At 51.7% G+C, this 22042-nt stretch overlaps 2 protein-coding genes and 1 long non-coding RNA gene across 3 annotated transcripts in view; 1 reads left to right on the forward strand and 2 right to left on the reverse strand.

Moving 5' to 3' along the window:
- Positions 1-1223: 1223 nt before the first annotated feature.
- LOC127388192 (SRSF protein kinase 1-like) lies at positions 1224-13448 on the reverse strand. The gene is made up of 12 exons (XM_051627434.1): positions 13079-13448; positions 10478-10615; positions 10208-10316; positions 9705-9792; positions 7297-7384; positions 6944-7050; positions 5088-5250; positions 3848-3933; positions 3310-3417; positions 2830-2899; positions 2651-2743; positions 1224-1411 (listed from the first exon to the last, which is right to left on the reverse strand). Exons 2-12 carry the CDS (start codon positions 10521-10523, stop codon positions 1224-1226), a joined length of 1146 nt encoding a protein of 381 aa, XP_051483394.1. The 5' UTR covers positions 10524-10615; positions 13079-13448.
- Positions 7580-9591, forward strand: LOC127388193 (uncharacterized). The gene is made up of 3 exons (XR_007890332.1): positions 7580-7605; positions 8577-8772; positions 9401-9591. It is a non-coding gene; the product is annotated as an uncharacterized LOC127388193 (long non-coding RNA).
- Positions 13449-14809: 1361 nt separating the features above from the next.
- The window catches only part of PLXNB1 (plexin B1), an 80543-nt gene continuing 73310 nt past the window's right edge, over positions 14810-22042 (reverse strand). The window contains exons 33-38 of the mRNA XM_051627433.1: positions 21309-21469; positions 20988-21135; positions 20205-20269; positions 20039-20114; positions 19643-19717; positions 14810-18918 (exon numbers count right to left, since the gene is read on the reverse strand). Coding sequence (XP_051483393.1) covers positions 18814-18918; positions 19643-19717; positions 20039-20114; positions 20205-20269; positions 20988-21135; positions 21309-21469 — 630 coding nt within the window. The 3' untranslated portion in view covers positions 14810-18813. The remainder of the gene's footprint in view (positions 18919-19642; positions 19718-20038; positions 20115-20204; positions 20270-20987; positions 21136-21308; positions 21470-22042) is intronic.

A 22042-nucleotide genomic window follows, 5' to 3' on the forward strand; every position in this document is an offset into this window, starting at 1 on the left:
TCTCGCCCCACGGTGCTGGTGTCCCATTGGTGAGCAGAGCTGCCAGTCCGGGGAAGGGGCGGGGCGGCCGGCAGGGCGGAGGCGGTGCGGGCGGGCGCGTTGCGGCAGCGCTGCCGGCCGAGCCGCGCTACGTGCCGAGGGGCGGGACCGGGGGGGCCGGCACCGCCCCCGCCGAGACGCCGCTCTCCACGGGGTAACTCCCGCGTCGGGACACGTGGCAGAACGAAGGGGCGGCGCGGGCGGCCGGGATTCCTGGGCGGTGGCAGCGGCTGCCGCGCCGCGCAGGCGCGGGCGGGGCGGGGCGGTGCGGGGCAGGCCCGCAAGGCGCACGCGCGGCGGCTCGGGGCCTGCTGCTCCGCACGTCCGCGGCGCGGGGGGAGGGGGAGGCCGCTGGGCCGGGGTCCGGGCAGTGCAGGCGGGGAGCGCAGCCCGGGAACGCAGCCCTCCCTCAGGCCTGGCGGGGCTGCGGCGGCTGCCAGACCCCCGGCCCCGGCTGGCGTGCCCCGCTGAGCCCCGGCTGGCAGGGCGGCGCCGGGACTGCCGCCCTCCGCGCCCACCGACGGGCCGGGGCCGGCGGGGAGAGGTGCCGGCACATCGCGGCACCCGAGGGCTGGGCTGTTCCTGCCTGCCCGGAGCCACACAAAGGGCGCCGGGCGCGGGGCTGGCTGCGGGGGGAGCGGCCTCGGCGGGTGGGGCGGGGGGGGAGGAGGAAGGAGGGGCCGGGCCCCGCCGGGCGGGCGGGACGCTGCGGCACGGGGGGGGCTGCTGCTGCTGCCGGGGCCCACGTGCCGCCTCTCCCGTGAGAGGATGCGGAGCCATCGGGCCGGACGCGGGAAGGCGGGCGGGCGGTGCCGCCGGGCGCCCGGCTTGAAGGAGCTGCCCTGCCCTTGCCCTCCCTTGGGCGGCCTCACAGACTGGGAAACCACAGGACGTCAGTTGCTGCTTCCCATGAGCGCCGCGTGCGGGCCGCACCAAAAGGGACGCGGAAGGAGTGGAGCCTGAGCGCGGGAGGAGCCGCGGGACAAAGCCCGGGGCTGCGGGAAGCGGGGTGGCGGGGCCGGGCCGCGCACCGGCGGGGCTGCCGCGCCATGAGGGGCTGAGCAGCCGCCAGCTCCGGGGGACCGGCCCGGCCCGCAGCCACCTTGTCCGCCGCAGCGCTGCGGGGCGGGCTGCGGGGCTGCCGGGAGGTGCTGCCGGGAGGTGTTGCCGGGGCGAGGGGCCGGTCACGGGGCGCTCAGCCAGGCGTGCCGCAGCCACTGGGCCGCTGTGGCGCGGCGCTGGGGCGAGTAGTGCAGCGCGGGCAGGAGGAAGCCGGCGAAGGGAGCCACCGCCTCTCGAGTCCACTGGTGTCGGTCCTGCAGGATGCTGTGGAGACTGCGGGGGGAAAGCCTGGAGAGCCGCAGAAGAGCACCTGGCAAAGACATCGCAAGCACAGTACCTTCCTTAGACCTGCGAGGCTGCTGCTCCTCACCTCATGCAGTTCACCCAAAACATCCTGAAGGCTCGATCCCTCCATCTCTAAATCTTCCTCTCCGTAAGCCTCACCTGCACAGCTCCTTGCAGGTTTGGCTCCCAGGTGTTTCTCAGAGACCCCCTTCCCAAGCTAGCGTTTGCTCTCTCCCTGTTGCTGAGTAACCCTTAGCTGAGAACATGCGTGAGGGAGGTGTTCCCAGAATAACCACATCAAAGCTTGTGCCCTGTGCCTGTCTGCCTGCGAACTGGAATGCAGCAGACCGTTTCAGGACCAGAGCTCACAAGACGCTAATATTTAATTTGTTCTGTGCCTGCTAGCTCCCTGGGGCCCAGGAGAGAGCCAGTACTGACCAAGAAGCTATCCTTGTTCCCTGGAGTATGTGGTGTAAATGCAGTGACTCAGGTTAGGCCTGTGTTGTCAGGCCAGTTTGGTTCGCATGGAGAATGAACAGAGAACTAGTTCTGACTCATTTCTTTTGAGCACCATAGAAGGAATAAGAGTGAGCAAAGGGTGTGAATCCTGCACAGGGGTGCTGGCTGTACTGCAGCGTGGGGGACTAGCCTTGGTCTTGAATGAGCTGTGGGTAGGCTGGGGCTGGGTGGCTGGTGAGCAGGGAAGCAGAGAGAGGGTAAGACTGAATGACATCAGGATGGAGTAATGGATGCCTTGAAGTCAAAGATGAGGATTTCAAGCCTAATGAGTCAAAAGGAATTGGGGACAATAAAAAAAAAAATGTTATAACTGGGTCAGAAGACTGAATCTAGCAGCCATGTTAGAAGGATATGACTGTCCCATTTCTGATCATCAGCATTCTGTGCCAGTGAAACGGGTGACATCCAGCCAGCTACACACCCTTTTTAGCCTTCCTGCTATGTGGGTGTTTCCTGCCTGTATTTCCACTCTCTCCAAATCCAGAAGAGAAAGAAAGGAAATGTGTTCCCCATTGGGTGTTTGCTGTGACCGTTTTTCAGGATTTTGTATCCATCTCTGGAATGCTGCTGGATTGCAAAGGTAGGCAGGGCAGGAAGTGTCACTGCTCTTTATGAAATCTCCACTGGTCTTCTGTCCCTGCATGTAGCCTGAGTTGTGTAATGCAACTTTGGAGGCGAAAGCTGAGGAGAAGTGCGTCAGAGATCCACAGTGGTTTTTAATGTTAACTTTTTCTCCAATTCTTACCTGGCCTGCTGAAAAATTTAGTTGACTTGTTCCAGGACAAAGCAATTTGAGGAGGAATTCTTCCCAGGAGCTCAATAATACGAGCAACGTGGTCTAGACAGAGGGAGAGAAAAACACATCTAGGCATAAGGATTGTGACACTTCTGTCAGTGAAATTAATAAAACTGATGGAGTCCTACCATCATCTCTGGAGAAATATTTCCCAGGTTGAGGATCAAATAGGCAGTCTCCAGTTGCCATTTCAAATGCCTAGAAATGGAGGAGTGTTGATAAGTCTGGAGGTTTTTTTCCCCTAGTAACTCTTCTAGTACCATTTTCCCTTCCTGTCACACAGAACTGATCCTAATACGGAAATATTCACACTGCTTTGATCCATGGTGGATGTTTCAAATGGAGAACCAGTATGTGCCTGATTCAGTCAAGTCTGTCAGTTAACATACACGGAGTGTGAATTGCTTTGTAGCTTGAACTAATTAAGAGTGACTTTTATCATCAGCACACTTTCAGTCTAGAGGGAGTGAGTGCAGACAGCCCCTTTCTCCGCAGCAAGGAAGTCTTGCTGCCCATGCAGCAGGTATAGGTGGGTGCTGAGGTCATGCTGCCCTGGCCTCTTAGTGTCAGTCATCTCCCAGGCACACACAGCCTTGTCCCAGTCCTACCAGGCAGCCCGTGCTCCAGATATCTGCAGGGGTGCCATAGTCTAATCCGAGAAGCACTTCCAGGGCACGGTATGGCTGGGTCTGTATCTCCTTGGAAAAAGGCTTGTACTGAAACAGAAACAAACTCCGTTGGATTAGCATTCCTAACTGAGAAACAGCAACACTTGTGGTCTCAAGCTTCCCTCCCAGCAAGGACAACATGGAATATGTGTGCTACACTGCACTGGGCACAGCAGGCACATTCTGAGCCCTTCTGACACCAAGGTGAATTTATATCCCAACATTTCACACTGAACTCAGGTTTGAATTTCTGTTTGTAGGGACTTGCTGCAAGCTGAAGACACTTCCATAGCTGACAGTGTCTCCAGGAATACAGGGCCCAGCTCTGAGCTGGAAATGCTGACTGTAACACCCCCCCAAACCTAGCATCTCTTCAGCACAATGAAATAGCTGTAAAAGGACAGGCAGCCAGGGTGAGATAGAAAGAAGCACACAGCATCCCACACTGTCATGGGCCTGAGACTTGGAGCCAACTCACTGTCCAGCATGCGCTGCCCAGATCTGCAATTTTCATTTCTATGCTCATTAAATCAGATTCTTCCAATCGACTGCCAAGATCACCATCTAGGTGGAAAGGACAGAAAGAAATCAGGTATTTCCAAACTCACAGGTGTGCATCACTTACCACAGGAGAGGGATGTAAGCCTTCCTTTGAAGTTTTTCAACTTAAAAGGTCCTAAAACATGTTTATCACCACCTCTGTTTCTTTGAGGAAACACAAAGGAATAGCTGGTATCCAGGCAAAATCTGAGGACACTCAGGAGGACAGTAGCTTTAGTGGAGTGACCATGTACTCCCATCCTGCTGCAAAGTCCCTTGAGCACCTAGGTTACTGTGGGCTCAGAAGAAAGGACACCCGACCAGCACTAGTCAGACACAAAACATGTAATGACTCCTTAGCCTTCAGGAGTCCTGGCTGCCACGGCCCTTGGACACAGCCTGCTTGGCAAGCACTGTAAAGGCTACATTTTCATATGACCCCGGAAAAGGGTAATTTTTGGATTACTGCTTTACAGTGAGCTGTCAGGCTGTGCCTAATATTGTGCCTTTCTGCTCCAAGAAAGACTCAGTCACCAATTAAGCATTCCTCGATTGCCCCAGAGTCTGAGAGGCAAAACAGCACCCTCGTGGGGGAACATAATGAAAGGAAAATATGAAGGGTCTCATTGCTGGGGGATGAGCTGATCTCTCAAGGAACTCTCTGGCCCAATGTGTTATTCTATATTCACAGCATTCTCTGCAAATAAACCGTGTCTCAAAAGGTCTTGGAGATTAGCAGTACATACAAGGCTCCCACAAACTTCAGAAATAAGGGAAACAAAGAGCAGAAACATCACACAGCTTTCTGATCAAACCGTTTTGTACAGAAATCTTTCAGACACGAGGACTACCCAGTACCTAAAGCTGCAAGGAGGAGCTCTGAGGTCATTGGTGGGGCTGTTAACAGATGCCTGTCATTTGTAATTGTCCTCCACACAAACCCACCTGCAAGACCATATTTCTGTAGGTGCTTGAGTAGCTTGTAGCCACTGACATTTGTGTTAAGAGGAGATAGGAGAGGCCTCTCAGCAGCATTCAACTGGCTGCACTGTTTGTAGTGGCCGTTGCAGGAGAGAGGAACTCTTCCTAAGATACCTGTGTCTGCTGCCTCTCCATTTCCCTCCTGGCAAGAAGCATGTAAGTTCCTTTCCTTGTTAAAAAAGCCCTGGAATGCTCACCTGGTCCCTTTCTCCTCAAATCTGTTCTCTGGCTGCAGTCAAGCATGTTGGGCAGAAGCCTTTGGAGGCTTTGGTTGCGTCCATACAGCAAGAGGTTCTCAGGTTTGATGTCTGCGTGGATGATGCGGCAGCGCTGGTGCAGGAACTGCAGCCCTGCCAGCACCTGGGTGAGCAGGCAGCAAAGCCAGGTCAGCAATGCCAGGGTCCCCACCTCAGCCCCCTGCCCCAGCAACTCTCACAGCACTCAGGCACAGCGGGGATACAAGCTGTGGACATCCTGCTGTTGAAGAAATGATGGTAACTGGTGATAACTATCTGCAATAAATGGTTTCCCCACGTCGCCCAGCAGCCGAGCATGGATAGAGAAGCCCTGGGAGATGGAAAGAGGAGGCATTACCATCACAAAGCTGAACTTTCTCCCAAAAAACTCATTCCTGCTCATGTGATTTCATCCTCAAGCCACCACGCCTTCCTGCTATTATTATTCAAATGGCAGTTGGGGGCCAGTTAGAGTGACATGGCATGGGAAGGTGTCCCGTTGTACAAGGAAGGACAAGGAGGAGCAGCACAATCCAGGCAGGAGGAGGGAGAGCTATGAGTGAGTGTTTGTAGAGAGGACTGAACAGTAGTGCAGGAGAGCCATGTAGGGAAAGAACAGCTTACGATGGAGCAGGGAGAGTCTGGCCTGTCACAGGGGAGAGATAAACAATGCCTACCAGAGAGAAACAGTCACTATCAGAAATCAATAACAGCAAAAAGGCCACTGGGACATTTATATTTATTTTTTTTTTAAACACTCTGGTCAGTCATAAAGGGCTGGCAAATATTCTCTGTATTATCAAATTCTATTCTGGGATGAACACCAGCCCAGGGGAAATACCAACCTTAAATGGTAACTGTGAAACACAGGGAAAGATTTAAATAGCTAACTGGAATGAATCAGAAGTAAATACTGCCCCAGTGCTGATCAGACAGGGGAAAGAGATTCTGAGATTTTACAATTTAAGCAGATAAGGGAATGGATCAAGCAAAAGGCTTGGGTGTGAAATGGGGCACAGAGATTAATGCTACTACTTTTTTGTGTAACTTACTCAGGTGGTAGTGAAGCTTCTTTAGAGGAAGAAGAGCCTATTCCAAGAAGAGGCTATTCTAGAAAATAGGAGGAAGGAGGAAGCAGTTTTCTTTCTTAGTGTCCCTAGAAGGGCATAGGAATCAGGGCAGCAAATCTTCATCTTGGCCAGTGTGTAGATTTCTGATAACTCAGCATGAGAGGCAAGATGTCATTTAAACTGTGCTGAGGCCTCACTCAGGCTTCCTGTCCCTTAGCTATTCCCAGCAACACATGAGAAACTTGGTTTTCATGATCTGTTTGATCAGCACACCACATCCTTACAAGGGATGAAGGAGGAGTTGGCTCTGAGCAGGAAAACCTCAAGATGGGTGGAGGAGCAGCCAACAGAACCAGCAATTTAGAAAGCCCTGGGAAGACATCAGCACTGAGAGAGACTTCAGGCAGTCTTTGGTAGCACCATACTGACTCTTGCTGGTGGTGACTTCTTCCCAAACCTCATGAGACCTTAGGCTTGGGCAGCAATGCATAGTGCCCCTGTATTCATGGGGATGTGATGACTTCCCACTCTACAACTTATTTAATGTTTTTTTCTCTCCTTATAGACAAAATAAATAGTTACTGCTTTTCTTAAAAACTGCACGTCTTGGGCACTCACACATGTTGTCCCTTTCTTTGCAGATGCAGCCATGGAGCTCATGGCAGCTGACAGCAGGATGAAGACTGTGCCATGTTCCCCAGCCAACATTCCCTTGGTGACCTCACCCACTTCCAGCTAAGTTCTCACCTGCTGTAAAGACTTTTTCACAAAGGGCAAAGGCAGTCCTTGGGCTGTGTAGTTACCCATCAGACATCGCAGGGAAGGACCCAGCACCTCAAATACCAAACATACATGTGGGAAAGAGTCAGGGATTCACTAACAGAGAGAAGATGCTACCACCAGCCTTTTGCCCTTCACCAGAACAGCCAAGTGTCTCCTGATCCAACCTTTTCCTTCCAACCATCTCCATGTGCCCAGTCCAGCTACTGGTCTGCTCATCCTCATGGGAGCACAGCAGTCAGTTTTACACCATCCTGTGACTCTCCAAGGCAAGCCCAGGCTTTGCTGACCCAGAGCTACCTCTCTCAGCAGAAGGATATGGAAGCCGTTCTCTCCAATCATTCTGAAGTCATCTAACAAACAGACAATGTTTTCTCCTGCCCGGTCCTTCCTCTTCATACTGCTCACCTGAGGGGGAGGATTTCAAGAAAGCTGCAATTAGAGACATATATATATGCGCACTGGGACATCTTGCACCTGTATTACCCTGTTCTATAGTCTGTCTCTTCCAGGAGCTGGCACTTCATGACAGAGCCCTTGAAAACAACATCAGGAAAACCAGGCTCCAAACACACAAGCAGAGTCTGTTACTAAGGCATGAGTTTCTGTGTTGTTTAGCTCTTGACCAGGTGGGACCATCACCCTGACAGTGTCTGAGTAACTCAAACCTATCCTGCCCACAGTGGCTAGCACACTTCCCACTGCTCATTTTACCCCATGCGGGCTAGAAAGTGCTTCTGCTTGTGCTGGAGGGGAATTCCCTCAAGACCATGGCTCCCTGCTCCCAGAAGCAATGGCTGCCCATTTCCTTTGCCCTTTTGCATCCTCTGCTCCTTGTCCTCTGAGCAGGGATGGCCCTGTCCCTCCCTGACTGAGAGTAGCAGGCTAGGACATCACCTTTTGAAATCCACACCTTCTCTTTGCAATTTCTCACAAGGGGTTGCAGAGAGGCAGACACCTTGTGATTGTCTTTGGCCACTCAAAGGCTATTTGTCCTACCAGGGTAGAGAGCACCTTCCATGCCTGGAGAAACACAGCAAAGTAGGTCTCTTTGGGCTGAAAGAGGGTTTGCTGTAGGCAAATACTGCAGAGATCTGTAAGATGCAGAGGGTGTGAACACAGATCTTTCATACGAGGGCCAGAGGGCATCAAAACTAGACTTGGGAGGTTAAAAAACAAAGCAGAGGAGATGGTTTTTCACACAGCATGTGGGTAATTGGTGGCAGTTCTTGTCTCAGGGGGCTGTAGGTGCTGAAGCCCAAATGGGCTCCCAGGTTCTTGAAGGTAAATCCTCTTGAGACTTACTGCCCAAATAGACATCACCCTTGGCCCAAGGAATTTGCAGCTGGAAGCTGCTGTAGGCCAAAGGAGCACTCAGTGGGAGCAGCACCCTGTGCTTAGCTTGTCCATACACCCATTTGCATCTCTGCTGCTGGCCCAGGGTGCTGGGTGGACCCCCCAGTCTGCCCAAGCACAAGTGTTGTGGTAGCCCAGCTCTTGAACCAGCATTTGCATCTGTGTGGTAAGATGTTTCAGGAGCTTGCTCACACAGAGCTCTGATCCTCCTGCAGCAATTCCTACTTCTTTTTTCTCTTCACAGCCGTAACTGTCAAGATTTTGGTGCATTGCGCAGCTGCTGGATCCACCTGCACCTGGAGGTTTGTGCTGGCATGACAGGTGAGCAGCCCTGGAAGTAGGGGAGACTAGGTTGCCTCTCTGGGCAGCTCTACAGGCACCAGCCACCCTGTGCTGCTGGGAAGAGCCCTGGGAACCAGCTGCGTTCTGCTGAACGGAAGGTGTGTCTGTCTCTCAGAGAATTAGCAATAAATCAAGGGTAAGGCTCTGGCTATACACACAATTGTGCTGATGTGTAGAAAAGAAGCCCTCTGATTACATTAAATTAGTGCCACTTGGTGCTTCCTCTTGCATCACTGAGTCTGGCTCCTGTCCCTTTGGATAGGGCCTACAGATTTACAGGTGTGAACTAAACTTTTCTCAAACTGTTGCAGAAAGGCCTCAGAGTAATTTCAGATGCAAAACGTAATGGCTTTTACACATCTAAAGCTGATGTAACTCTGTATTTAGGCAAACTTGAAGAATTGTAAGCACAAGCTTTCTAGAACTAGCAGGTCAAGCTGCCTTCAAAGGCAACCAGCTGAGACCCAGATACAGGCACCTAATTACCACATTCATTAGCAAAGGCAGGAGGAAGCTTTCTGACTTCAGAGGTTTATTGCATTTTTGCTACATCCTGCATGATTTTTTTTTTCCCAGATATTTCCTTTTACTTCAGTATTAGTGTTGGGATAGATCGATGCCCTCTGAGCTGGGGATGACACAAACATAGTAGAAATAATCCCATCTTCTGCTTGGGAACAACATTGCTACTTTTTCCTGTTGCTTACCTACCTCATCTTCTTGCAGGTTCCTCCTATTTACTGGATTTCAATCTTAGCTGAACAAAATGGGCTGACAGGGCAAGTGGAACACAGTCACCTGTCCCAGTATGACAGAAGGAAGGAAAAGGTGCCTGTTGCAGAGGCCAGCACCGAGCCAAGGTGATTTTAATGAATTCCCTATTTTTTGTTTGGGTTTTTTTTCCCGTTTCCCACTTAGCTCCTCAGACTGAGACCCAGAGGGAGGAGGGATGATGATGAGGCTGATACTCAGACCTGAACTCAGTGGCCATTCCCACAGAGCAAAGCACAGAGCCCCAGAATACACATACACAGTGGAGGAGAGCGACTTCATCCTGGGCAGCCTCAGCAAAGCTCTCCCTGCTTTTCAGGACCTTCACAGCTACCTGGTTCTTCCTCCTGGGAAATGAATCACAGATGCCAGCCAGCACATGCCCTAACCAGCAGCACCTCCCTTTCTCCCAGTCACCCAGCCCCGGGCTCTGTGGGAAGGGTGCTGCTGGCATCTGGCACCACAGCTGCCCCAGGGACCAGTGAGAGTGGAGAGAAAAAGGCAAGAGTGTGGGGACATTGCAGGGTCCAAACGAGAAAAGCCAATGCAGAGTAAGGGCTGACCCCACCTCATTTATGTTCCTTGGTTTCTGGGGACCACCTCTGCTCATTGCACCCCACCAACCTCGCTGCCAGGTTTACCCCACGCTCGGGGAATGCTGAGACAGGCAGCTGCACTCTGCTGCTTTTGCAAGAGGGGCAGGTCCTGCCCAGGAGCTCAGTCACCCCTCCCCACCTCCCTGAAAGTTGGTCAGCCCCTCACCTCATGTCCTGGCACAGCCAGACGGTGGCAAAGGCGCCGCAGCCCAGCTTGTGCAGGGCCTGGTACCGCATGTTGAACACCTCTCCTTCCTGCACGGGGTGGTGTCCTCCTGCAGGGACCATCACCAAGAGACATTACTGACATGCTCTTGGACTGGAAGAGCAGCTGAGGACAGCTGGAAAAGCAGCCGGACAGGTCCTGGCAGCCTCCTCTAGCCTGGGAAGAATCCAGTGCTATCTTGGCTCTGGAGCCGCACACCCAAGGACTAACCTGTGCGCTGGGCTGCTGGCACCTCTTCCTGCACCCGCTCCTCCATGGCCCAGCCTTGCAGCAGATCCTGGCACCAGGTGACAGAGGCAGTGGGGAACGTCGTGGGGCACGGGTGATGTGATCTTCAGTGCTTTACTCCTTTAAAGAGGGTTGGAGAGCTGCAGGGCAGCTGCACCTCTGCTGCATGCTGTGCACATCGATTCCCTCCTCTACCCCTGCTCTCCCCTCGCCTCCTTCCTTCCCATCTGCTTCACCAGCCCCTCCAGCCAGGCTGCTACGGATGCTTTTGGCACTTCACAGAGGCAGGGATTATTTTACAAGTTCAGAATAGGAAAGCTGTCAGGCTGGGGCTGGGCACAGATCCTGGGCAGGTGAGGGCCAGGTGGGAGTCTCAGGTTTCCCATGCCTTGCAGGGATTTTCAGGGGCTTAGCAAGGACTGTGGGATCCCCTCTCATGGCCACAGCCAGCGATCCCTCCCACTCCCTGTCCCAGCTGAGGAGAGGACACATCTGGGCTTTTGCTGGCAGGAGAAGCCTCACACTCAAGATGGGTGCAAAACAGAATCTGCTTTTTAACCACTGCACATCTGTTCACAGCCCAGCCCTGGCTGGAGCAGAGGTTAATCACTGACCATCCCATGACTCCCCAGCGAGAGGCTGTGACAGAGGGGGAGGCTGTGACAGAGGGGGAGGCTGTTCCTGGGTTTGTTACTATGGCAGCTCAAGGTACAAACAGTGAGACAGTGCAGACAGACTGATGCAACTGCAGAGAGACTCAGCTGTCCTCCCTGCCTCCACAGCACCAGTGTAGAATTGGTTTCAGCACCGGTCACCTGAAATAGCAGCCCTGAGCCCATGTTGCTAATGCCTCCACAGCACCAGTGTAGAATTGGTTTCAGCACCGGTCACCTGAAATAGCAGCCCTGAGCCCATGTTGCTAATGGAAATAGAGCTGTAAGGCTGCTCTAGCTGGGGTACTCCCAACCCAGCCTTTTGTATTTTGGAAATGTCACTTGCTGTACAGCTGAAGCTTCAGGCTGACACACATTGCCAGAGCTCACGATAGGTGATAATAATCCCAGCAGACCATTAGCACAGGTAGAAGTATTGACCTTTAAATCCTTCAAATCAGGTGGCTAAACCTAAGAGCTCATCTGCACTGCAGGATTTTCAGAAATAGTTATAGTGAGCTGGGGGGGTGGCGGTGGCAGCAAGACCCACATGATGGGGAGTTGTTCTGGGACAGTGACATTCCCCAGGTGTTGAGACAGACTTTTGTCTTTCTCAAAAGACTAAAGGTCCTTTCCATGTTCTAATGCTCCTCTTCCAGCACAGCAGCCAGAGACACAGCCTACCTTTGGGCACCCAGCAAGCTCCCATGCTTCTGATTAAGGGTCATACTGGGCTTGAGGCTCCGATCCTGTCAAGGACAACCCTAATTGCCAGAGCTGACATTGCTCCATTCACCCAAGGCCATACAGTATGTGAAAGGAGCTCAAAAGCCTTCCCCCTCCTTGTATTTTCACACCTCCAACTGTTGCATTTACACTGTTCAGAATCAGTCTTTTTTAGGCATAACCGTCCAGGATGCTGCATGTCTGTATGGCGACTCTTTTCAGAAAATACTTACTGACATCCTAGCTATGGAACAGAGGTGAAATCAAGATTTTCCTTATTTGTGCACTGACTGAACACATCAGTAACCTCGCAAGCTCCTGCACAAGATTCTCCCCAAGCCCTCCTCACTCACATCATCAGGACAGCAGGGGCTGATCTGAGAGCTGGGCAGCAGCCTTAAACATTTTATTATATCACTCCCAATTCACCTGCCAAAGGAAAACTCCAGAGTGTGTGGAGCTGGGAGTTCAACAGCATCTTTCCTAGGTGGATTGCTAGGGTAACAGGGAACTTGGGTGGGAAAGTAGGACCCAAAGACAGACTCGGACTGTAAAACACATCTTAGTGCTGATGGAACTTTTGGGCAGCTCACCAGGCTCTGGTGTCTTTCTCACCATGGAGGTGAGGCAAGTCTGTCCTTAGGCATGTGAGACTATACCTCCATCCACCCCAGTGAGATGGATGCACTGGCAAAGGATGAGGAGGGTTGCTATGCAACTTCGTACAGGAGAGTGAAATGTACTTTTCTAAGCTTTGTGATAACAGATAATCAATGCTTTAAAGTCCTTCACTGCTTGATGTCGTCACACTAGAAACAACTGCTATGTTGCTATTGTCGTTCAAAGCTGTCATGCAGAACCTACTGGCTCTCTGCAGACCTACACCAGGTCAGAGAACTTCAGCTAAAACAACCTGGTCTTGCCTGGTCTGCGAGAGCCACAGGCAGGGAGCCAGCTTTGCCTCTGGCTGGGAAAACTCCCCCTGACCTGCATGGAAGGGTGTAAGGAGCTGACCACCAGCAGTCAAGACTTACAGTGCTCAGACCTCTGGAATTGCAGAGCTCCCCAGAGCAACTCACATCATCTTCTGCAAGAACACAGACCCAGCAAGCCCTTGCTGAGCACAGCATCCCTGCAAGTCCCAACATGCAATGGCAAAGCAGCCCCGTCGACACGCGGCGCTCCGAGCCCTGCTCAGACTTACCCTGCAGCAGCTCGCGGGCCAGGCTGCTCCCTTTGTCATCTGGCTCGTTCTGGAGCTCCTCAAAGTGAGATACCAGCTGGTCCTGCTCTCCTTTTAGTCTGCGCTGCCCCGGGGAGACCAAACTCTTCTGCATTGTGGGATGGACGTGGTGAGGAGCAGGGCAGGGTATCGGATCACAGCGCTGCTTCTGGGAACAACCCTTGGCTGCGGGATAGCAGGAGGCCTAGGACAGCTGCGGTGGGTTCACTTTACTGCTGGCCTCTCCCTGCCTCCCCCAGCTTCCTTGGCAGCAGGTCTGTCAGCCTGCTGTGGCTCCACAGTCTCCACAGCAACTATTTATAGAGGGAAATTCACAGCTCTACTGAGATGGAAACAGAGAAATCCTTCCCCTCTGCTCCACCGTCCCCAGAGCCAGAAACCGTGGGGCTGCCTGGCAATTCCCACTGCTCCCAGCAGTCTATCAGCAGGACTTTGGGCCCAGCCTCGATGCTGGTCCCTGACCCGAGCCTGGCAGAGGGGGACAGGCTCCCAAAACCCACCCGTGTGCCCTGCTGCCCACCCGAGGCACCTCAGCCTCCCCCAGCAGTGCCCACACGCAGCCAGACACAAACGCAGCGTGGTGCTGGCAACCAGAGAGCCCCCATTTCCCCCCTTTTTTTTTGTGAACAACCTCAGCAGCAGCCCCCTCCCTGCAGCCCCGCTCCTGCCCCAGCGAGGCAGAACACCTCAGCACCCACACACCACGGAAGAGCAAATGGCCACACGCGGTAGAAATCCCGTTTTTCCCCCCCCGCGCTGCCGAGTAATGCAGCCTTGCAGCAGAGCTGGGCAAGCTCTGCCTCCCCCTCGCTGGGGCCCTGCTGTCGTACAGCTCAGGTTTCCTCCCCGAGACTGCAGAGACCGAAGCCCAGCCCCGAAGCAGGGGGTTAAGGCTGCCGAGCGCCGCGGATCGCGGCTGCCAGACCCAGGTCGGGGCCTCCCGCAGCGCTTTCCCCCCCTGCCTGTGCCCCTCTCCTCTCACCTGCCTTCCCCGCACCAAAAATAACACGGGAGGGGGGGCTGAGGCTGCCCCGGGCAGCACCCAGGGACCTGCCATTTTCAACCCCCTGATAAGCCAGCAAGAACTCACACGTTTAAGGAAAGGTGACATGGCATGAAGAGGGGAAGAAGCAGGCTGTCCAAAAACTCCACTAGTAAAGAAAGGGCAAAGACAGGACAGATGGGCCACGAGCCAGTTTAACGTCTGGGGAAAAACGGTGCAATTAATTTAAGAACTAAGTTGTTCTCCTCATGTAGGATCACTGGTTCCTGCCTCAGACTGGTGGGCAACAGCCATTCAACATAAACTCTATCTCAAGCTGTGGAAAACTGTGGAAAAATCACCACCAGAGCTGGAACGTGCTCCCACTCCCACCCATGCCAGCTCTAGCCCGGCTCCTGCAGCAGAGGCAGAAGGAAGGTTCCCCCTCCTGCAGCAGGGAGGGCACCTGAGCTCTGCAAACTGCCACCATGAAGGAGTGGCAGTGGAAGGTGGCACAAGGTTACCTCCAAACAACGTGTAGTATGTTATCTCCTGGACTACAGAGGAGGAGGCAGGAGGGACAAGCCCCATGGTTCCAGCACAGCTCCCAGGTCCCGGTGCTCAGCAGCACAGTTTCCACTTTGGAGTAAAAAGAGGTGAATAGATTCTGGGCAATTGCATCATTGTGCAACACAAGCATGACACACAGGTTGTATATTAAAATTTATTGAATTATTGTGTAAGAATTCTCTTTATTAAAATCATTTGGACTCTAAACTGATTATTTACAGACAAAACCTCTTATATCACCAATAGATTCCTACATCTCAGAACAGTATCTACAAACAGTTATTACACTATGTAACAAAATTCAGTTGTTTTTTTTTTTTTTTCCAAGGTTTTTATATTAATTATTAATTCCAATTTGAGAAAGACAGTACCTCAGGTGCTCTGAGGAGAACTCAAGGTGTGGCAGGGCATAAAATGCAGGTCAGGCCGTACCATAACAGAGAGACACCAAGTCACAAGGGCAGAGCCACCAGGACAGAGGACCAGGAGAAAGACTATTAGAGCAAACGCACTGGGTGTTCTGGAAACCAAAAGAATCATCCTGACAAGAAAGGCACCAAAAAAGCAGCATCTTGCTGCAACCAGGGCACACCCTGGAAAAGAAAGGGCATTCCACTGAGGCAGCAGCAGCCGAGAACCCTCGATTTTCATTTAAAAAATTACCCACCATTTCTACAATTAACAACAACAACAAAAAAAAGCAGCTTCCAGGTACAATCTAAATTTGCCACCAAACAGATGAGAGCAAACACTCTCACATCTACATCACATGGGTGCCAGCTACTCTTAGTCGTGCCAACAGGGGAGACATTAAAATACACTAACGGGTATTTATCTTAATACTGATCAGCTCTCAGCCTTTCATCCAGACCACAGGGGAAACAAGTTTCTTTCTCTGACTGCAGTACTGAATAAATCTTACTGCCTGCCTGACATTCCACCTTTCTGAGAACACTATGAAAGCAGCAACATCCCCTCCTTGCGCTTGTGTCCTGCAGAAGGGGAACAGTTGCTGTGGCAGGGCACCCTCAGCTGGTGCCCACAGAACTTGCTACCTGTGAGAAAACAGGAACATCCAGAGAGGGTTCTCTGTCCTTGAGAAGGAACGTCTGTCTCCAGAGTGTCTGAGAAGCTGGTCATGGAATCAGGCAGAGACTGGAAGAAACTTGGAAGGATCGTGAGAAATAAATAAGTCTTCCCTGCAGTAGGGAATTTCATCATAAAACCTGTTTTGTGCAAATTTAAATGCAACAGAACCCTGTTGTAGTAACGGATTTTGCCACAGGAGAGGGGCATGGACGGAGAGAAGAGAGGCTGTGCCTGAGCACCCAAGTTGCTCCCAGCGAGGGGAAGGAGGATGCTGGTATCTAGAACACCAAGGACAGACTGATGGGAAGAGATGGGCACTACCAGCTTTCCACCCTCCCTGCGCCTGTGCTGGGCAGTGCCTCCTGTCCAGCTCTGCAGGGACAAGCTCCAGGTGTTCCATCAATCAATCAACCACCTACATTTAGCTCTATTTTTAAGCCTTGGTTATTGCTCTAACAAAAGCAGACTTTCACAGATACACTCAAAGAAAGCAGATCATTCCCAACATCCAGGAGCACCACTGAAAAGCAAAGAGGATGTGGAGCCCACTTACCCTACAGCCTAAGTCAGCCACATGGGCAGAGGCTGTGCTCCCAGCAGACACCTGGTAGCCTGTCACCACAATTCCAGGAGAACCACCAAGTCCTCCTCCCTTGGCTGATGTGAGGTGGATTCGGAATTAATCCCCAAGCCACACTGTTCTGGAAAAGTGCAGAGATAATTCTGCAAAAGTAGGGGCAGACGTGAACAGTCTGCAGAGCCATAAATCCAGCAGAGAGCCTGTGGCTTCTGGCAGACACTCAGCAATCTGGAGAGGCCACAAACTATGCCTTGCTGCCTGCAGCAGGAAGTCCACCCATCAACGCACAAGGAGACAATGCTACTCTGCCACCTCCTCATCATTCCTTCAGCTACTTGCACCTGCCTCAAATCAAGGAATCACCTCCTGCAGTTCCTAAGGGAAAGGGTTTTACAAGTGTGTGTGGTATCTGCTTTTTCCCCATCTGCCATTCCTTTCTTCCACCCAGCTTCTTTTGGGCTGATTCTATCAGATCTGCTTAAGACAGAAGTTTCAGAGACGATAAGTTCCTGTAAGTTTTGTGGAAATGGGTGGGTCAGGCAGGAGTGAGGACCAAAACTGGTGCCTGCTGGGAAGAGAGGCAAGCCCTGCCCTCCCTTTCTGTCTGGCAGCAGCCAGTCAGCTCACCTGCTGCTCTGTGCAGCAGGACAGGAGTGGGAGGTGGCACAGGAATGGTGGCTGTACTGTGGGCATACAGAGTACCTGGGAATACTGCTGAGGGAGCTGGCTCTGTGGGAAGAGAGGCCAGTAATAGCTTGTTATACTGCTCAGACAACAGCCTTGCAACTGCACAGCATTTGCACATACCACAGGGCTGATCTGGTAGGCCTGGAATTACTGCTCTATGCAACGGAAAGAGAGGTAGGGACATGATCCTGCCCTGTTTTAGCTCTAGTCCTTCCTGGCCCATGTGATCCCCACCTCAGGGAAGTGTCAGAGAAATGAGACCTGTCAACCTGCCCCAGGCATGCAGGACATCAGCCCAGACTTAGCAGCAGTGGCGATGAGAAGGAGAAGGGTAACCTTATTAATTGGAATGTGCTCCCAGAAGGGCAGAGTACTCTGTTCACAAGGCACAGAAACATCCTGAGTGCTCCCTAGGAGGGAGCAGCAAGGAGCTTCCCAGGGACAGCTGGGAACTAACTGTGCTTGTGCCTGCTCCAGCCTCTCCTTCCTTGCATGAATCATTCCCATTTGCAGGACATCTGATGCTCCTTGGGAACAACATGGTTGTGCTTCATGGCTTCCTCGAGTTCACAGCCTGCCAAATAACCCTTCTAGGTGCCACGACAGGGGAGTTTGAGAAGTGAAACTGTCAGTAAGGTGTAAGGCAAACCTAACAGAAGAAGACACAGCTAAGCCTCAGTTAGCTAAGCTAACTGAGCTGCAGGGAAAAGCAAGCTGCTGTTACAAGAGACATCTATGAGTTATCCCTGCAGACAAAGCAGTGGAGAAAACTTGGCTCCAGTGCTGACAGACGTTTGTCAGTAGAAGTGCACAGAGATGCTTCTCCAAGAAAAGCTTTGTCTCAAAGCCACAAAATTAAACATTCTCCTTTAGCATTTAAATACATTAACTTTCTGAGGGTATTTACAAGTCCAGTTCAGAGCAGCAGAACAGCCAGACACTGGAGGAAGGTGGCACAAGGCATTGGTTGTGCTTTTTCCAAAGAGCAGGGCAACCTCTGACCACAAGGAAGCAGGAACACGGATCCCACACTGGGTCAGCAGAGACTGAGGTGAGCCAGGCAGAGACTCTCACATGCTGAATTTGTCCTGAGGGAAAGGGTGAGGGGGTGCTGTCCATTTACAGTAGCCCCCGGGCAAACACACATGCTGGTGAGCATGTTACATCCAAGCAGGTGTCCCACACAAGGTGCCAGAGACCAGAACACTGGGGAGCAAGAGACCTTTGTCATCAGATGCTCTCCTTTCTACACCCAAGATCCAGAACCAGTGGGGACATTGCTGCAAGAAAGTTTCTCAGGTGAGATACTGCAGGAGTGCTTCCTAGCTGGGAACAGATGTTAGCACAGCTGCCAGTCTGGGGAAAGCTTCCTGCATCCTGAAGTGAGCAGCTGCAGCAGGGGAGTCTCCCAGCACTGGCAAGGATGTCCATGTGAAGCCAAGGAATCCAGTGCTTAGCATTGTCATCTGGCTCTTCAACAACATTGTTCGGAAACTTGGCACATTCACGTAACATCTGTAGGAAGGAGCTGTGTAGGTTCCCAACAGTCTGCCAGAGGAAAACCCAAGTTTGTTGGTTTTTTGTTTTGCTTTTAAAAAGGAAAAACAACCTGTAAAAAAATATTCTCTGAGATGCAAGGACGCTTGTACTTTGTACTGCCTTGGCCATCCCTGTTCATGTCACCTGCAGGTTCCTTGGAGAGTCTGGTTCCAATGGCAGCAGGACATCCTGTGTACAGCTGGGAGCAGCACTGTCCCTGTTCAGCCAGGGGAGAGCAGTCTGTTCCTGTCACAAATCCGTGACTTTATTCTCCACAGCTGCTGCAATCTGTTGTAGTCTATATCCAAGCTGCATCTTCTGTGCCGTCGGGTCTTCTTCCAAGGCAGTAATGATCTGCAATGAGACAGAGATCACTGGCAGCCTTTTTCTCCAGCATACACCACTGCCAACCAGCTCAACTCCATGCACACGGAGAATCCCAAGCTGGAATCCAGTGTGCTCAAGACTAGAGCAGGTATCGCAGAATCACAGAATGCAGAGGTTGGAAGGGACCTCCGGAGATCATTGAGTCCAACCCCCTGCCAGAGCAGGACCAAATCTAGGGCAGGTCACTCAGACATGGATCCAGACAGGTCTTGAAAGTCTCCAGAGAAGAAGACTCCACAACCTCTCTGGGGTATGTAGTAACTAATCTCAAATTAACCAGGAAACAAGTATTCTAGATTTGTCCTAATAACCTATAAAATTTCATAGGGCAAAAAAGAACACAACCCTTCTCACCTGAAAACTGTATCTTTAGTAAATTCATCTTTATACTGTTTAGTTTTTAAGTAGAAAATTTGGATACCAGTTTAAAAAAAGTAAAAAAGAAAGAAATGTACATGAAATCCCAGCAGCCTCCAGGATAGAGCCAGGTCGGTTTTTGTCATTTCCTCCTTCCAGTTTTGATAATAAAAAAGCAAACTTATGACATGGAAGTTACACATGCCAATGAAACAATACACAATGTTGTAACAGCCTGGCTGCTCTAAATTATTAATTTAGGGTTGGGTTTTTTTTTTGCTTGGATGGTAAAAGGAGAAGGGCATGTTCACACCTGCTGGAAACACACACTCACCTGGTCATAGTACTTATTGATGTATTTGTACAATTCATGTAGAGCCACCAGGGAATTGAGGTCACCTGAGTAATTCTGAATAAGAGAGGAAGTTAGACAAAACTGTGAGACACCTAACAGAGCAACAGCAAAGGGAATTCACCAGTGCTTCCTAGTGAAGAAAAAAAATCACACATACCCCTTGCTCTCAATCCTTGACTACACTGTTCTGTTCAGTGCCAGCTGGGCAGACCCTCATCCTCTCAGTGGTGCCACAAAGCAAAGCAGCCACTGGGAACAGTATTTCTGAACAGGACTGCACATGCAGCTGGAATATCCCATCTTTGCATCACTAAATTTTATGAGATACACAGGTGAGGGGCTAGGGTGACATTTGAAATAAAGAGTTTTATTTACCCGTGATAGCTCAGCCAGAGCAGAGTTCATCTCCTGGTCGCTGGCTGAGATGGTCTGACGAATGTCTGCATAGTACCTGTGCAGTGGTACACAGGCAGTTAGTGCATTGTTCCTCCCAGCCTCCTCCTTACTGCTTAAACTAGGACTCCACACATTCAGGACTTACCTTTCCACCATCTGCTTGTAGCGAGGAATGTCCCGGGCATAGAGCAGCTTATTGATCGGAGAGTCCTTGAACATCCAAAACCAGAAGGGATTACAAAAAGCTCCTCCATTGTGCTGTGTGCTAACCTCAGCAGCTACCACCATCACTGCTATTTTCTGGCATTCATTTGGGATCAGGAATTGTTTTCCTCTGCTTGGAGAGGCACTTCAAACACTAGGCTCCCTTCTAGTAATGCGGTCTGAGGAACCATGGGGTGTATTGGTGAAGGGACCTCTGGGATCCCTAGTCCAGCCTTCCACTTTGAGCTGGGTGATCACCCGTATGAGGTCACACTGGCTATGGCTTTGCAGAGCTGATTCCTGAAATCCTCCAAAGATCCACCCATCCCATCTCTGGTGACCTGTGGCAGGGCTGCTCCACACTCAGCACAGAGGAGGTACTGGTGGTGAAAGTTTTTTTCTAATGGCCAACCTGAATCTCCCAAGATGCATCCTGTGACTTACACTGTCTGCCACAGCCAGATGGAGTTTAGCTCTGTACCCCAAGCAGCTGTAAACTGTAAATGAAGAGCACCCAACTTCTTTTGCACGCTGAACAAAATGAGTTCCTTCCTCTTCCCTTCCCAGGATTCCCCACTGAGTCCCTCTCCAGTGCTCCGGTGGCACAGGGGAGCCAGGAGTGAGCATGGTGTCCCAATGGCACTTCCCAGGAGTTCCTGCCTTCCTGGGGCAGCTCTCCTCAGCTGCCTGTGCCAAGCAAGATGCCTTCTCCCTCTGTACTTACCCGCCCTAACTTATGGTCAGCTATTGTACAGGAGTCCATGAAGGTCTGTGCAATGACCAGGAGCACAGCATCTACGTTATCTGACGTCTGCACGTCAAAAACAAACTGGGGATTCTTGATGATGTTGATCCAGAACCGCAGGGGGAGACTGCAGGGAAGACAAAAGCATGACAGGGTATCAGCAAAGGCAGCAGCTACAGTGCTGAAAGACACTCTGCACATGTTGCTTCATCTCCCCTTTTGCTCCTCTTCAGTCAACAAAGGTGGCTCTAGACAGATTAGCAGTGCCCCCACTCTGGGGCCCACAGGAACACCCCATACCTGTTTGTCTTCCAGATATGGATGGTCTCAGGGTCTGCAATCCCATAGTGTATTGCCTGCTCATCCAACAGGTCAAAGAAGTATTTGACTGCCAGAGGGACGGGGCGGTTGGTACTAAGGATCACCTGGAACAAGTCATCCACAAACTTCTGCAGAGTGCCCTGTGGAGAAACAAGCAGGAGAAAGTCAGCACAGGCAGAGGAGAGTGGTGAGGGGTTAACCCTCTGCTGCCCAGCAACCTTCCCTCACCAGTCCAAAGCTACCTCTCCTCCCCTGCAGGGAGCACCCAGGGAGAAGCTCATGGACAAACCAAAATGCAGAGGGGAGTCAGATGTCCCCAGAGCCACTGCAGGTCAAGGGGTTTGCTGCAGGGCAGAGAGCTGCAACATGATGGAACAGCCCTGAACTGCAGAGACTGCCCAGGGGAGGGGGCTGCTGGCTGCCAGGAGCTGTACTCAGCCCAACAGGGACACAGAGAAGGGGTTTGCTCAGCAGCAAGAGCACAATCAGTGAATGTGGGAAGAACACAGGCACTGCCTGGCCAAGTGTCTCCTCTGGGGAATGGTACTACTGCAAGCTCCCCAATGCTGGGGAGTCTGGGTGCCAAAAGCTGATCCTTTCTTGAGAACAGGGCAGAGTAATAACTTTTTTTTAACAATGTCATTTTAACAATGGCACTGGAATAAAGCAAAAGGGAGAATGTGAGCAGGAGCTATGCCTGATTTATGACTGCA

This window comes from Apus apus, chromosome 9 (genome assembly GCF_020740795.1).
Source record: "Apus apus isolate bApuApu2 chromosome 9, bApuApu2.pri.cur, whole genome shotgun sequence".
NCBI lineage: Eukaryota > Metazoa > Chordata > Aves > Apodiformes > Apodidae > Apus > Apus apus.